The sequence below is a fragment of the Xiphias gladius genome, chromosome 18 (genome assembly GCF_016859285.1).
Source record: "Xiphias gladius isolate SHS-SW01 ecotype Sanya breed wild chromosome 18, ASM1685928v1, whole genome shotgun sequence".
Lineage (NCBI taxonomy): Eukaryota > Metazoa > Chordata > Actinopteri > Istiophoriformes > Xiphiidae > Xiphias > Xiphias gladius.
Window position 1 is genome coordinate 23520615 of NC_053417.1, and position 17165 is coordinate 23537779.

A 17165-nucleotide genomic window follows, 5' to 3' on the forward strand; every position below is an offset into this window, starting at 1 on the left:
TAAGGAGTGGGTGTTGTGGTTTAACGTAAAAAAAAAAGTTTAGAGAAATGTGAGACTTTAACACAGATCAATGGCAGCCACCTACATTGCAAGGTGCTGGCATAACCATCTGGTGCGAAGTGGGGTTTCAGTGTCTTGCCCAAGGACAGTTTGATGTTGACAGGACAAGCCAGGGATCGAAAAGCCAATGCTGCGATTAATGGATGACGCCTGCTACATTCTGAGTCGCACCTGTCAAAGAGTCAATATGTACAAACTATTTTGATTTTATGTTTGTTATAGATGGAAAAGATTTAATTGAAAATATATATAGATGCGAACAAGGGTTAACTATGATAATAATGTTTTAGATGATGTAATCATTTATTTTTAATACTCAGAATTTATAAAAATGCGAATGTTGTTTTTCTTTCTTAGAGAGCTGCAAGATGGCAACTACAGCGGTTGTGACTCCAGACTCCTCCCATGATAAAACCAGCCGCTTATATTTGGTTACCTGGATCAACAGCCTGCTGAAGACAGACTTCAAAGATGTGCGGGAGATGGGCTCAGGTGATTCATCAGTATGAGCAGACCCAGTGCAGCTTTTCGATATGCCTGTAGCCCACTTTAATCATGCCGAGCTGCTACAAGCTATGAATACATGGTTTCCACTTTGGCTGCACAGCGATGGATAACCGTGCTGATCTGTACCATTGTGGCCCTTTGTAGTTGACTGTGATGATCTCCTCACTCAAACCAAGACCTGTCTTTTGCTAAACTGGCTGGCTCAACACATGTATAGCTGCGCTGCTGACAAGAGCTAGCACTGTATTTAAACGTGTCTCTGTGCTCAGCTCTTAGTTTTTTTGTAATTTGTTACTGAATCTCTTTGGTTTGGAGTTTAGTTTCACTCCTCCATGTCTGTTCATACTTTCAAGTATTAAGTTTATTTTACTGTTAACTGATCAGTTTACATTTATATCAAAGATGTATTTGAGCCTTGTTAAGTTACTGCTAATTTCTTGCTGCTGCTTCATATCAAAAGTTTTCCACTAGCAAACCAGCAGGAGGCTTTTATTGTGAAGCAACTAGAGGAAATGCAATGTACTTTTCACTGAGTTAGCAGAACATAATTAGCAGTGCTTATCCTCAATGAAAAATGGTCTGAAAAATGGTCAACAGTTAGCGGACCAGTTTCATATATTGCAGGATGGAATAGTACCAGCAGAAACTGCCACAGTGAGCTGTTGGATGAGGAGCTGTGATGTGTGCCCTGTCAGGGTGATATCGCTGCTCAGCGTAGTGCAACATCTGCATTGCTTTTGAAAAACAGCAAAAGAATGTCATTTCCTCTATTTGCACACTTTCTGAACTGTCTTAATATGTGTATGATCCTGCAGGTGCATGTCACTGTCAGATCATGGACTGGGTTATTCCTGGCTCTGTTGACATGACCGAGGTGAAGTTTGATGCACAAAGTGAGGATGACTGTAGGCACAACTTCAGTCTCCTCCAAGAGGCCTTCAGCAAGAGCGGTATCACAAGGGTATGTACTTTTTTCACTAGTGGAGTAGAATTTAAATTTTTATTTAAAAACTTCTTCATTTTGTTTGTAGAAGGAGAAGGAGATAGTCTTCAAAATCTATACATTAAATCTTAATTACAAGGACCATGCCAATGTTTTTGCATGCCCATATGTACATTATATTGTATATTAGTCATCATAACATTATATGATACGATAAAAATGTTGTAGAGCCAGGAGCAGTGACTTCCTGGAGTCTCAGATGGTTGTTTGGCAACCAAATGGTGACAAAGACTTTAGGAATTCACAAAGACTTTAGAAATAGTTCCAGCACATAACTCCAAGTAAAACCATAAGTTGCAATTTTTACATTTCTTTGGCTTTATATTTATTTAGTCTACAAATATGAGAGTGGTATCGATCTTCTCATCTGTTAGCAAGAAACCTTTAGCTTAACACTTGTCAACTAGAAGAATCAACACTGAAGGGAAATTTACTTGGAATTACTGACTTCAGATGCCTTCTTTGCTATGAAAGGACAATGATGTGTATTCAAATGGAGGTGTATATTTTTTCAAGTGATGGATATCCCTTTTTTGGAACAAAATTTTATTTCGAAGTTTATCCCTGTAGTTCAATAGGCAAGTTATATTGATGTCTAAATTTTGCCACGTCTTCTTTGTCTTGATTTAGACCATTCCAGTTGAGGAGCTTATAAAAGGGGATTTTCAAAGCAACTTTGAGATCCTGAAGTGGTTCAAAGTTTTCTACATAGAAAATGTGAAAAGTAAAGAATACGACCCTTTGAAAGCTCGGTACAGCCATGATATCAGCCCTATTGTGTCATCTCCACAACTGCGTAAGTTTAATTTCACATTTTCTTTCAGTGTGATAATAAAATAAGGCAGTGTATTGTGTTTCGATCATCACATTTACAGTGCATGTGTAGTAATTATTTTTTCTCTTACTTTGTCAGAGAGCTCTAAATTGGGATCAGAAGCGGAAGAGAATGGCACTGAAACGACTAAAAAATTCCCTTACAATGAAGAGTGGAGGGATATTTATGATTGGGCTGAACGTAGTACTCTTGGAGAGCACTATACCTACTGCCACACTTGTGCCAGAAACCTGAACACATTTCATAAAGGCCTCATTGAACTAAGGCGACATGTGGAAACAAACAAACACAAGAAAGGGGCTGAAATTTCCAAGAGGGCTAGCCTGCAAAGCCAACACTCTGAACTGCCCTGTAGTGACGCAGCTATCCGATTTATTCGCAAACACTATCACAATGGCTCTGCTAAAGGTGAAGAAGTGTCTAGACATTTTGCGCGCTGCAAGCTGGGGCTGCAGTACCCCAAAGATATTATATCTGTTTGCCACAACACTCCTTACTGTGTATACATTTATGGAGGGGTAACAGTGGGAAAGGATGACACCATGTCTGTGGTCCTTGTTGGGTTTTTTGATGTCGAAGCCTGCAAGCACTGCATCCGGTTTCTGGATGCTCTTCAGTCAGTGGATGGTGCAGGAGATCAAACCGCTGTAGCAGTGGGGGAGACCTTGAAGAGATTTGGGTTACACACAGATAACCTTGTTGCTGTTTATTTCGATGGCGAAGCTGTGGCCTCCGCGCAGATTTGCTCGCAGCTCAGGGAACTCAACCCGAACATAATAGTCTTAACAGGGCTGTACACCATCGCTGATGCTGCTTGCCATGCTGGGGTTAAGCAGCTCTCCAATCAGGCTCATGAGCTGATAGCAGACATCCATGCCCACTACTCCTCCTGCTGTACAGAGAATGACAACCTCAAGGCTCTTTTTGGCTCAGATATCGCTGCAGACAGTCCATCATTTTATATCAACACCAGCTGCCTTAACTTTTGCTTATTAGTGACACAAATCTTGGAAATATGGACTGATCTTATATTGTACTTCAGCTCTTGTGACAACAATGATGAGAAAGCCAAATTAATCTGCCTACAGCTACAGGATCCTAAGGTCAGGGCAACATTTATGTTCCTGGAGCAGGCCTTAAAGCCGTTGCACAATTTCCAAAGGCATCTTCAAACAAAGGAGGGAGTTCCCCGAGCTGATTTGCTGCTCATCCTAGAAGACGCCAGTAACCTGCTATGCACCTACACCTCCTACTTCCTTCATCCTCAAGCTGCTGTTCGCTTCCACAAGGAACAAGATGCCCAAATCCTTAAGAACAAGAAATTCCACCTGTCAAGCCCTGAACTCAGTCTGGTTGGCAAACCCGTGGAAGACTTCCTGAATGAGTCTCAGGCTGCAGAGGCACTGCCACTGTTAAAAGAGGAGGTGTTGTCTTTTTACATCGCACTCACAGGTTGCATTGCAGAGGAGCTGCCTCTAAGTTATGAGTTGCTAAGGAGCATAGCTCAGCTGCTGAACCCCCAGAGCAGGCTGAAAGTGACAGGGAAAGCAGTAGGGGAGCTTGGGACCAAGCTGGGAATCTGCAGCTCCCCTGAGGAGCACAACCAGCTCACACGTGAATTCCTTGAGTATCAGCTGGCTGAGGAGGGGGAGAGTGAAGAAGGAGAGAAGGACCACTCAGCAGATGTTTTACTGGAGAAACACTGGGCCAGCGTACTGAGGAACACCAAGCTGACAGTCTTCAGAAAGCTAATTCTGGCCCTGTTGTCCCTCCCCTGTCCACCACTTGATGCTCAGCAAGTTTTTACTCAGGTATGTAAATGCAGGAGCTGTATCAACATCTTTTGTCTGTGTTTAATTTTTGCATTTTTAATTAATTTTGTGCACCTGCTTCATTTCCTTTCTCAGGCCTTAGAGTATGGAGATGGAGATGGAGATGAAGCTGCGTTGTTTTCTGAGAGTGAAGCCTTAACAGAAAGTGAGTGTGATGCCATGTCTGACAGCGCTCTGTCTAACAGCAACCGCAACAAAGACTTCCCAGTTCACACTAAAGGTAAGAAGAAAGATAGTCCATGTAGTAAATAAAACTTTCATGAGATGATGACAGTGATTTGTATGATGTGAAAAAAAGTGAAGATGAAGAAGTGTATAAGAATTCACTGCATTTGATATGTTAAAATAATCTATATTAGAATATATGTTATAATAATATGTTATATATTTTATATATAATATGTATGTTATTTACACTTTTATCCTATTTTCTAGAACTGAATGGCCTTAATGTGAGAGTGAAGCCGTGTGAAGTCCGCCTTACAAAGATAAATAGTAAGAAAAACAATTTTAACTTCTAATTTGCATAATTAACATTACTGAAGTGTAATTTTACACCTATACTGTACATTTATTTTGTTAATGGGAGTAAATCTTACTGTATCTTTTTAGCTGAGAAACGGTTTGGGTTGCTGTCATCCCCCGGATTTTCAGTTTTAACATGTCACAACGCAGTTATCACCTCTGTGATCTTAACACAAAAACATACTGTGCTACAATACTTTCTGTTTCCTTTCAAAGGGCTAGTGAATGAATATGACGGTATACCTGGAGAGAATGGTGCCTTTTCAAAAGAGGTAACAGACAAAATTTGACCGTAAATACTGTCAGCTAGACTTGATGGCTGAAACCAGAACAACACCGAAAAATGTATTTTTGCTGCATCACATTTTGCGTCATTAAAATTTCTAAATTGCCGCTTCTGTAAAGTGAATCCTCCACTCTTCAGTCCCTCTCATCTACTAACACTCTTTGTCCTTGCTTCTTTACTCTTTTCACCTTTATGGCCACCATAAAAATAACCACAGGTATGATGAGGAGCAGTGTGCCTATATGAAGGTGTGTGAGTGTTGTGGGGAACATTTGCATGTGCATGATATTTGCGTGTGTAATGAGAGTGTGTTGTCTCTCAGGGGGCCAGTAGGGGATGTTATGGCTGGGAGAGCAGTTTGCGCCAGAAGCCACAGGCCCGTACAGTGTTTCAGGCTGGTGCTAGCACCTGGTCCAAACCCGTAGGTCTTGATAAGGACAGCAAAAAGGGTCTGGAGTCCCAAGATGAGGTGGTAGGTATACTCAAGTATACTACCAGAATATCGCCGGGCCATGACAGGCCTCTTTGCCCTTTGAAATGCTACTAGATAGAAAATAATAAATATTCAATGGTTTATCCGACAACATGTGAGCTGATTACAACTAGGATTGGAGCTAGTATTTTATCAAATCTGAAGTCTTTTGGATCTCAATATCAAATCAAATATCAAATCTATTTAGCTTCAACAATGTAATATAACAAATGCTATAAATAACAACACACAATTCCAGTTAAAATCCAAACAATTACATTTAAAGACCTAAAAGACAGATTACATCTTTGCTATTTAGTTTAATTACTATAAGATTTAATAAATAATTGTTTACTACATAAACATCACAAGCACAACATCTGCAGTAGGTAAGTATTCATCTGGCATCTGCAGGTCTTGAAAAAAGCATTGGATTCATTTTCCTCAAAAGCTGTGGAAGGTATTAAAATGTCTTAAATTTCAATTACAAAAGTTTTGATTATTTTTTCTTGCCTTCCATAGACAGTAACATGGATGATACATTTTTTTGTTTGTGGTTTCCAACTGTCAGTTGACGTTGTACGTAACAACTCAGACTGATGCAACAGGGGCTGTTGAGTTCTTTTTGTGGCGTTTTCCGTCAGCCCCATCAGACTTGAAGTAAACACTGTTGCTACAGCTATCCACTGTAGCCAGGTAGCTCATCAACTCATATTTGGCAAGTGCCAATTTTAGTAAAAACTTGTACGGGCCCTGTGGAGTTTTCTTGTGAACAAACAAAAGCTATGTTTACATTTAGTGCTAATCACCAATAGACACTGTGTCTGTGAGGTCTAACAAATGTGTCAAGTGATTTTCCTTTCTCAGGAAACATTTACAAAGCAGATTTTTAAATTATTTTAAATCCATTCATGATAGTAAACTGAGTATCTTTGGGTTTTGGACCCTTGGTTGAACAAAACATGACATTTGAGGACACTATCCGAGGCTGTGTGAAATTATAAAAGACACAATATTGGATTCATTTTCAATCACAATTTTCTGACATTTTCTAGACCGATTAATTGATAAAATAATCATCAGATTAATCGATAATGAAAATAATCGTTAGTTGCCGCCCTAGTTATACTTTAGGTTACATTTATCAGAAAATGGAAGCATATCTGTTGTGTGAGAAGACCGAGTGGTGGCTGTCAAAAATGTTTCAAAAACACTTTCTGTGTGGACTTCTCTTTAGACTCCGAGTTTAACGAATTAAAAAATGAAAAACTGAACCAGCTATCAGAATCCAGTCCTACCTCTTACACACCTTCATTTCAGATTAACCATTCGCTTTGTTCACTTGGTGCCAAATCAGATTAGAAATAAAGCAAAGGTTGGATAACTCATCCTCCCAAGCATTATGCTGGCTCTCATGTTAAAATTCATTTTAAATAATTATTTTGAAACCACAGTGGAAAAGACACTTACTTGTTGGTTATTGGATTTTTCCATTTTACTGCTTTGAACAAAGCGAATGTTAATTTCTTAATAATGATGAAGGGCTCCCTTGCCTCTTGATTTTAACAAGTTCACTCATGTCATCTCCATGTCATCTGAAATTTAAAAAAAATAAAAAACCGTGATGATGTAAGTGATTGGTGGTACATTTAGAAACGCCTTTACCTAAACTTACCATCAGATACAATTATAGTACTGTTTATTCTGTACAGTTCCTCACCTGAATTCCTTTTTACCTTTGACTTATTTCTGTTCTAAATGTGGTGGACTTTCAGCCAGAAGAGTCATCACCATCCAGTAAATCCACACCAAGAGGACGTCGGAAACACGCCTACCAGGTAATATATTATAGTTACAGGAAAAAGTCCACAATATAGCTGCTCTCAAAGTCTGCTCATCAAACATCATGTCATAGAAAGTACCCTTGTCAGATTCTTTAATCTGTTTTTTGATGAAAATGTTGTTTTGAATATTGTCTGTTTTTCTTGTTGTGTGACGTCTGCAGGATGGGAAAGGGTTTCTGATAGGGGAGCTGGTGTGGGGGAAAGTGAAGGGGTTTTCCTGGTGGCCTGGGATGGTGATGCCTTGGAAAACCAAGTCAGCACCCCTGGGCATGCGGAGGGTGGAGTGGTTCGGAGACGGGATGTTCTCTGAGGTTAGAAGTGTGTTAGAAGCATGTGCTCGAGCTGCAGAAACACTTCACATGCGTTGAGAGGGATTTTTACATCATCATTACTTTTTGTTTCAGATCTATACGGAGTGTTTACAGGCATTCAGTGCCTTCACTAAGTGCTTCTGCAAAAATTCCTTTGCGAGTTTGCCCATCTACAAGGAAGCCATCTACCAAATTATTGAGGTGAGAGACCAAAACTGAAAAAAAAAAAAAAAAAAAAAAATTAAAACATTTTTTTACCAAATTCTCTTCCTCGGGATTGATTTTCACATCTGCTGTATTTTTTATGCAATTTCTCTACCTGCACATCCTACACATCCTTCCTACAACAGCTTTATTGTTGCCCACCAATTGAAATAACCTTCATGACATTTGTTCTATAATGTTGTGTGGGGCCTCTTCTAACAAAGGTTTGGCCAACTTGGAGCATAGAGGAGGAAGTCAGTTCTCAACAATATGCACATCATAAATCGGAGTGATTATTTCTACCACTTTCTTCATGATTGTGGTGAAAACACCACAATCATGTGTTTTCACCATGATTGTGAGAACACACGATTCATCTATTATGCCAAACCCCATTATGCCAAGGGGTCTGGCATAATGGATGACACAGTTGTTCATTATAATAATACACCGGGATATTTGAATGTTTAAAAATCAAATTCAACATCATTCTCCTTTTTCCGTTATTCCACCTCTTTCCATCTATTCAAATACAACATATTTATTAGTTTTTATATCACCCGTTTTATATCTTATTTTGTGCCAAAGGCAATTGCAGCTTAATTAAAAAAATGTCAACAGACTTTGAAACAAATAAATAAAGTGGAAAGTTGGTTTCAGTATCTGTTTGCCGGTTTTAAGGCTTTAAATCAGATGAAGTTAGAAGGTTGGCACATTAAGACCAAAACATCAAAGATGTTTCATGTATCAAGCAGATTGCTCAGAATCACTTGAGGGAAATGGTTCACCAACGCTCCACAGTTTGTTTACACCTGTAATTTGTAGTTGGCAGGTGAGCGATCTGGGAAGTCTTTTGCTGAGGCGATAGGAAATAAAGAAAAAGAGCTGAAGTTGATGCTGGACTGGGCTTTTGAAGGATTTCTGCCTACAGGACCTGAAGGATTCGTACCTCCTGGTATGTGCACATTAATAAATGCATCAAAAAAAGCGTATTGAACAAGTCCTCTCAAACACACAGTGCTTTATTTTCCAAAATATTTTATAGCTGTCTTGAATTCATCAAGGAGGGCAGATTTATAAATAGATAAAGTACGTAATATATTACGTCAATTTTTCTTCATGACTAGTTTTACAGCCCTGTAATAGGAGAATGTTGCAGCAAGCAGGCTGGTTTAGACCAGTGTTGGCATCTGTGCATATATAAACATTTTAAAAAAACTGTTCCACAGTTAGCTGTGGCATTTTTACATACATTACGTCCTTATCGCTCTATCAGCACAGTCATTTTAACTTCTATATGTTCGCTTTTTACGGCCATGTCTCCAGAGTCAGTAGAATGTGTTTTCTGCATAGCATGGAAAGAATTGTCTTGTGCGCAGTGTTTTGCGGCGCAACATATAGCCAAACATAATATATCACACAATGAAAAATAATAATAATAGTTATATTCAGAGGTGGACAACAAAGAGCTGCATGTATCATAAGGCAGTGGTGTTGATACATCAAAGGATGCTTCTGAACTCAATGTTTGTTTGTATGTTTTTCTTCATGAAATTACTCTTGATTCCACCTTTTTCTTATCTTCCAGATTCTGCTGCACATGTTGATTCTTCTGACTCTGCCCTGTCTGACTACCAGCCCCCAGCAAAAAGGAAATATGTTTTTAAAAATAAGGCAAATGCACCTGTCATCACCTATAGCAAAGGTCTGTGTTATTTTTGTCCACATTTAGTCCACAAACATAAAAACAAACTCATGAGAGTATACATTTGGGGAACCTAGTAGATCCAGAGTAGGTTGCATGTTTTTATCATTATTATTTTTTCCTATGTGTGATTTGTTTTAATGTTTCACTTTACAGAATCAATTATAGAAAAGGTCAAAGAGAAAGGCAAAAAAATTGAAGGTAAGTTTTGTGTGTGATTATGGAAGAAGTTTGTGATTTAAAATCTTTGCTATAAACATAAAATTCTTAATTCTAAGGTAATGGTTTGTTATTTCAGATTTTTGTTTGTCTTGTGGATCATCTGACATTGAAGTGCAACACCCATTGTTTGAAGGTGGTCTTTGTCTAAAATGCAAGGTAATCTAACAATCCTGTGATCTCTTTGTCTACTTCAATGTGGTTTGCTTTACTCCATTCCAGTCCAGTTTGTAAATGTCTAACCTCCATCCAAAACACAGCTGCCATTAACTTCCCAAATGCTGCAAAACGACATTGTCACTGTTTGCAGGAAAACTTCACAGAAACCCTGTATCGCTACGATGAAGATGGCTACCAGTCGTACTGCACCGTGTGCTGTGCCGGCTCAGAGGTCATTTTGTGTGGCAACGCCAGCTGCTGCAGGTAAACACTGCTCAGGGGTATCTCTCTCGGGCCTGGATATTGATAGTTATTGTTTATCTCTGACACCTTATTTGTAATTTTTTTATTTTTTGACTCCTGATACTGAAAACTAAATATGCCGAATAAGCTATCAGCAGTTTTTGTTTGCAAAGTACCCATTCAATTACAGTCACATATCACTGAAGTACTTTGATACTGGAAAAAAGTGAAAATATGACGATTCTCACGGTAGTTCTGGAGTTTAAGGAGCATTTTTATATGATTTCTAGGCAGATTTATGGAAGTTTATCCACAATGTACATTGAGAATAATGATATCCTCAGAAAGAATCTAAAAATATGACTGACCAAACATGTCTGTGTGGTCAGATTGGACTGAGTTATGACTCCAAATGGCGCACAACTTTTGCAATCTTGAGCTGCGTCATAGTCAATGCTGCAGCTTTAACTGCTGACTGTTGGTAAGCAGGCAAACTACAGTAACTAATCCCCTAACTCAGTCCCTTTCACCTCATACATTATCTTTGCCTCACGTCTCCAGCCTGAATTTAAACTTTTTAAATTACTTATAAATACTGGGGTGTTCTCTGTGTCTCCCAGATGTTTCTGTAAGGACTGTCTGGACATCCTGGTGGGCCCAGGAACCTTTGACAAGCTGAAAGATGTTGATCCCTGGAGCTGCTACATGTGCAAGCCGTCACAGTGTGAAGGAAACCTCAAACTCAGACCAGACTGGAGCGTTAAGGTTCAAGACTTCTTTGCCAACAACAGTGCCATGGAGTTTGTACGTACCACAATCTCCTCCCAGCACACATTTCTAGTTACACATATTGGACAGTTTAGGGTAAACTCTCATCAAGTTTATACATTTCTATAAATTGAATGCCTGCACTGACCAAAATAGTTCCAATGTGGGCAATTATCTGTATATTAGAACCACGTACCAGCATTCAGTATTGCAACCACCGTAAAGCTCATCACATTCAGTGTTTGAGATTCTCAGAGAAATGTTTATTCAGCTCTGTGTTCATTTTTGAGGCCAAACTTTGTGGTGCTGTTTGATTGCTTTGCATAATTCCTAAACCTAACCCACTTAATTGGAAAAATAAAAATAAGGATCCCCCTGCCATGAGTATAAACCTGGGTGAAGAAGCCAATAGAGGACAGTTAATATCAACAACATAATATTAGTTCAAGAAACAAGAAAAAAAAGTAATTACAATCAAAAGGAGTTGTTTACTTCAAATTGATAGGCATTTAAGCTGGTAGTTTTTTAGCAGACGTGAGTCAAACTGCAAGTGATGATGTATACATCATAGATAATGTATGTTTATTAAGGTGAGGCAATGTTAAATTAACAATTGTATCCTCTTTTATTCAAGTTATAGCAAAAGTTAGCAAGTTTAATTTAGGCTACTATTATTTTCATTATTGAATAATCTTCTAATTATTTTCTAGATTAATTAATCGATTGTTTGGTCTATAAAATTACTTAAAATTAATTGGTGCTGTGGTGCTGAAAGTTGTCTATTTACGTTTTAAATCACAGGAGCCTCACAGAGTTTACCCTTCCATCCCGGCTGATCAGCGAAGACCAATCAAGGTGCTCTCACTTTTTGACGGCATCGCAACAGGTTGGTTCATCATGTCGTGCTTTAGTCATGTGAGCTCTAGTTTTGTTGTAAGACAAAGTCATCCAGTCTCTGTGATGTTTTGTCTTTACATACTACTGCAGAGGAGCCTTTGGGAGCTTTAGTCAGAGAGTCACTTGAACCAAAAGAACAAGTTTAATGGGAAAACAGTAATGGAGTTTACCTTGTAGAAACTGTGTGAATTCTTTTAGTCAATGACCTGACTTTTACCACTGTGGCATCTTGACAGGATACCTGGTGCTCAAAGACCTGGGACTCAAGATGGAGCGCTACATTGCTTCAGAGATTTGTGAGGATTCGATCGCTGTGGGGATGATCAAGCATGAGGGAAAGATCGAATACGTCAATGATGTTCGCACCATCACAAGGAAACATGTGAGTACAAGCTGCAGTAATATGACTTGTGTTGTTTATCTGTGCATGCCACACAAACCACTGAAAACTAATCTTAACTCACCTTTAACTGTGTAGTCATTAAGTGTATGTATTAAAGTTTACACCAAAGAGACTAAAAACTACATAAAAATATGAACTGAAGGGCTGTAGTTTTGCGTTGCAGCTGGCTGAATGGGGTCCATTTGATCTTCTGATTGGAGGCAGTCCATGTAACGACCTGTCCATGGTCAACCCTCTTCGAAAAGGATTATTTGGTATGCAGTTCCCAAACTTTTGCTCAAGGGAGAAAATAGTTGCTAATAAAATACTGGAGAAAATAACGTAACTGTAGGTTACAGCATCATCTGCACACATAAACTCTTCTTCTTTAATAACTCTCTGTTTGTCCTGCAGAGGGCACTGGAAGGCTCTTTTTTGAGTTCTACCGCATTCTGACCTTGTTGAAGCCAAAGGAGGACGACGACCGTCCGTTCTTCTGGTTGTTTGAGAACGTGGTTTTCATGAGTGCCAATGACAAATCAGACATCTGTAGATTCCTTGAGGTGATTACATTTGATTATTGATGAAAGCATCCTGTCAGCCCAATGACAGGAATCAGGCTGCATCAAGTTTCACTGCTCATTATTTGAGTCCTCCCTTTTGTTTTTCCAGTGTAATCCGATTCTCATTGATGCAGTGAAAGTCAGTCCTGCTCACAGAGCTCGCTACTTTTGGGGAAACCTCCCCGGCATGAACAGGTACATACTAATACGCAATCATATTCCTTTCTGCATGCAGATTGTCACACTGAACGACAAAACAAGTTTCTTAAAAAAAATCTGCTCAGTTTACATGCCCGTCTGCATTTCTCTTTAGGCCTCTCGCTACATCTTTAGATGACAAAGTGGCTCTCCAGGATTGTTTGGAAGTCGGACGCATGGCGAAGGTAGAAGCATTTAGATTGCTGTGTGTAAGATAAATGATAACCTGAAGTGTCAGAACCATCAGACCTGTAGCAAATCATTGTCACCACTGCTAGCCACAGTCGACAGGAAGCTCATTGAATCATGATGGGGGCAAGTGTCAGTTTAAGCAAAAACTATTATAAACTTAAATTAATCATTTGTAATTAGTTAATCCATACATCAATCCATTTAATGACCTTTATTCAGGTTTAGTTCATGTTAATTTAAATTGTAGCTGTTACATACCACTGGGAAGTACTGAAAAAATGTATGATAATAAATACCTAAGCCATTTGGTTGCTCCTGGTTTTCCACCATACTTTCATATTTTTGCCACTATGATCATTTAACAGGTATTAATTTCACTCTATGTGGTATTAAAAAGGCCTTAAAAAAATCAATCCAATTCAATCCTGAGAAAAGACTGAATAACCATTTACTTTCAAAAAATGATTCTTAAAATTGTAAAACACCCCGATTCTGATTTGTTGTCTCTTCCTGCAGTTTGACAAAGTCCGCACCATCACAACAAAGTCTAACTCCATAAGGCAGGGGAAGATGGGACCGCTACCTGTCACCATGAATGGCAAGGAGGACTACCTGTGGTGCACTGAAATGGAACAGTAAGTATTTCTGAAATTAACATGTCCTTGGAATCATATTGTTTCCATCCTAGCTATAATCTCACGTTTAGTATGTTTTTTAGGTAAAGCATTGTGTCTGCAACTGCTGTTCCTCGCAGTCCCCATCATCGGTGAATGTAAATTACTATGAAATAGCTAAAATGAAAGCTAACTGCACATAACTGTTCAGCCTTATTAGCCCCACACTTTAAACTTGAGCAAATTCTTGTAGACGTTCTGGCTGAGACGGCAGCACCAACTCACTCTACCAGCAGTACCTGCCCAGGCGGTGGCCCTGTTCACATGAGCAGTGAGAGGGAGGATGAAAGAGGACAGGACTGATTCCTATGTTCTAACTTGCTTTAAACTTCAGTCAGTGTTTCGATGTCAGGAGTAGTATTTATTTTATTTTGATTTTAGATTTGTTTTCCAAGGAGATATTATGAAGTTCATATGACTTTTCTGTTGCTCTAAAAACATTATTAATATCAGTTAGGAGTATCAATAAAGCACCGGGTCGATAAGTAGTTGTATCATTAATTTCAAGCAGCTTCAAAGATAAGTACAGCATGAAACAGTCTCCAAATTACAGACAAGGTGGGCTTAGGGCCGTCCTGGTGGGTTGGTGGCTAATACCATATCTATCTGTCTGTATCTATACTCTGCTATATATTGCTGCTATTGTTGTTATATATATTTTTTTTTAAAGCAAGTTGGGCTAGATGCTGACATTTTTTGTAAATAGAGAAAAACTCGGTCTGCCGGATTTACACATGTAGAAAACACAGGCAATTTAGGAGGATGAGGATTAACTAGGCAGCTTAGTCCATGACTATGTTAACAAAGTAGACCAATTCTGAGTCATGACCTTGTAACACTTGTCTTAAGCAATACACTGATAAAGCATTTTGGCCAAGGTTTTGCATAATATTTCAGTACACAGAACACATATTAGATTATTTGATGTTTTGTAACTTTAGCATTTTCCTTATGGTTGACTCTTTCAGGATCTTTGGTTTCCCCAAACACTACACAGATGTGAACAACATGGGCCGGATGCAAAGGCAGAAAGTCCTGGGTCGTTCCTGGAGTGTCCCTGTTATTCGTCACCTCTTCGCCCCGCTGAAGGATTATTTTGAATGTGAATAGCAACTCTGATGTGAATCTTCATGTCAGAGCAGCAGCGGTAAACCTACTGCCTTATCATATCCTGCATGACTAGGTAGTTCAAACCCCAATCTTTTCTGAAAGAATTAATTTAGTATTTGCTATTTTGACTTTTTGAAATGTTTCGCTCATGAGCCCTTTTAATCCTGTGAGTTGTCACTCATCCACGAACCAATATAACCAGCAGGCACCGACACTTTTCAATTTTCAGTTGTTGTTTTTTTTTTCTTTTTTTTTTTTTCAGGTTTCCTTTGATACATGATGGTGCTGTGATGTTTGCTCTCAACATGGGCCTGTATCATGAAGCGAGATTAGATGGTAAGCCAGCTGTCTTTGGGGCTTAACTTGGGTTTTCCAATATCACAAGGCTGGCTCATTTTTAATCAGGGTAAATCATCATGCTAGCCTGCTCCGGAGCAGGGTAACCTGAGAGGATCAGGTTAAAACCTGCTAACAGCCCAAACACTGATCAGAAAAGTAAGTCATCATTCCTAAACTACAGGATCCTGACATTGACAAAGTTTACTATGAAGCAACAAGTAATAAGTAAAGTTGCATTTTTATAGATCAGTAGAATCCCCTTCCGTAGCATGAGAGAAAACAAACATTTTTGCACAAGTGTTTATCCACTCTGAGATTAAAACGGGACTTCTAATAAACAGAGGTAGTTAACCACTCTGTCAGCCAAATGGATGGCAATCATAGCTGCATATTGACTGCACACTGTTCGTAATTAGCAAAGTAAATAACAAATGCAACATTTTGCTCAGATGCACCTTAAAGCATTTTTAATCAATATTTTTACAGTAACTGTGGTTCAAAATACCATGTATAGTGTGAAAGGGGTCGCGTGTAGTTTCAGACCTGCAGAGAATTATCACCTGACTCTGCAGTTTCCCTCAGCTCGCTGGAGCGTTTTAGCATCTTTCAGCTCATTGTTTCGGTTTTCCAGCCTGTAACTTTACTGTTTTGGTTCATTCTCATCACTGTCATAGCATCGTGTCCAGCATCAGCAAGGCAGCTGTTTTCAGTGGAAAAGCTCTAAAAACCCACTCTGTCCAGCACCAAATGACAGACAGACAAGAGTTGGAGACTAGACGGTGAACATAATGGAGGATTTAGAAGCTAAAGAGCCAGATATATCCTGTAAGAGTTGGTAGAGACCAAAGTAGAGCTAAAAGAGAGCTAATATTGGACCTAACAGTTATCAGGTGACCAAAATTCCCAAGTGTCACTGTCCTAGACTGATGAACGTGTTGAAAAGGACTAGATAATACTTCCTACGCTTATTTATAGCCCTGCTTTTCACATATGGATATTATAACTAATTTTTCTATACCATCTTATTCCATTCCAATCCTATTATATTAATGTAGTGTATACGCAGTATGTACTGATAACCAGCCTCATGATACCGGTTTTTCAGAATCACCAATGGTAGACTCAGTGAAGCCAGATAACCCGACCGTTGAGCTCGCTTCGTGATACAGGCTACAGGTCTCTACCTCAACACGGATTTATCGGTTAAAAAAATCTGCAGTTACACTTTTTTATCTTTATTAATTTATGAAAAATGTTAACTTTTTTTTTTCTTTCTACATGTATTTTATATTGTTTTATTGTGTAATCTTACCAGGGATGATCTCATCATGTTCATCATTAGCTGTGATTAATTTTATTGTTTTTACTTCTTGAATGAATCGACTGGCCAGTTTTTTAATCTGCTTTTTAGTAAGTTTTTATCCAAATTACATTAATCTCACTGTGGTGCACCAGTGACTGTATCCAAAATGACCTCACTGGGTTTGCATTTGTGCTAACATTTTATCTATTTTAAGGATTGTTATTTATACAAGACCAAAAATATTTTGTGGCTACTCATTGAGAACAAACTGTGACTGTTATCAATATTTCAACTGGAATGTCTTTGATATCACTGTAGTTAGGACAAGACTTCAAAGGGCTGACTTAAACATGATGTAAAGTGTCTTCTTATGTAGGGGACATGTACGTTAAAGGGCCTCAACAATCCCTTTAATAACAAAATCTGTACTCTATAAAACAAAAAAAGCCGGCCATATTTTACGGCGCACTAAAGGTTCTAGGTTGAAAACATCAAGGCACAGAGTTCTTTGTCAAAGTACAAAAGTTAAAAAGC

General features: G+C 38.8%; 1 protein-coding gene across 1 annotated transcript; it reads left to right on the forward strand.

Moving 5' to 3' along the window:
* The first annotated feature begins 428 nt into the window (after positions 1-428).
* dnmt3ba (DNA (cytosine-5-)-methyltransferase 3 beta, duplicate a) lies at positions 429-15012 on the forward strand. Its single transcript, XM_040152642.1, has 25 exons — positions 429-552; positions 1383-1528; positions 2201-2393; positions 2484-4235; positions 4347-4457; positions 4673-4732; positions 4979-5034; positions 5371-5524; positions 7300-7358; positions 7526-7675; positions 7769-7876; positions 8705-8834; positions 9468-9584; positions 9741-9785; positions 9883-9962; positions 10114-10226; positions 10826-11009; positions 11775-11859; positions 12107-12252; positions 12437-12527; positions 12667-12815; positions 12925-13010; positions 13129-13198; positions 13722-13840; positions 14848-15012. Exons 1-25 carry the CDS (start codon positions 429-431, stop codon positions 14987-14989), a joined length of 4470 nt encoding a protein of 1489 aa, XP_040008576.1. The 3' UTR covers positions 14990-15012.
* The last annotated feature ends 2153 nt before the right edge of the window (positions 15013-17165 follow it).

Coding starts and splice junctions, on each gene's coding strand:
- dnmt3ba (XM_040152642.1), top strand. CDS start 429: ATGGCAACTACAGCGGTTGTGACTCCAGACTCCTCCCATGATAAAACC. Junction 7,359..7,525: donor GTCGGAAACACGCCTACCAG/GTAATATATTAT, acceptor TGACGTCTGCAG/GATGGGAAAGGGTTTCTGAT. Junction 13,011..13,128: donor AACCTCCCCGGCATGAACAG/GTACATACTAAT, acceptor ATTTCTCTTTAG/GCCTCTCGCTACATCTTTAG.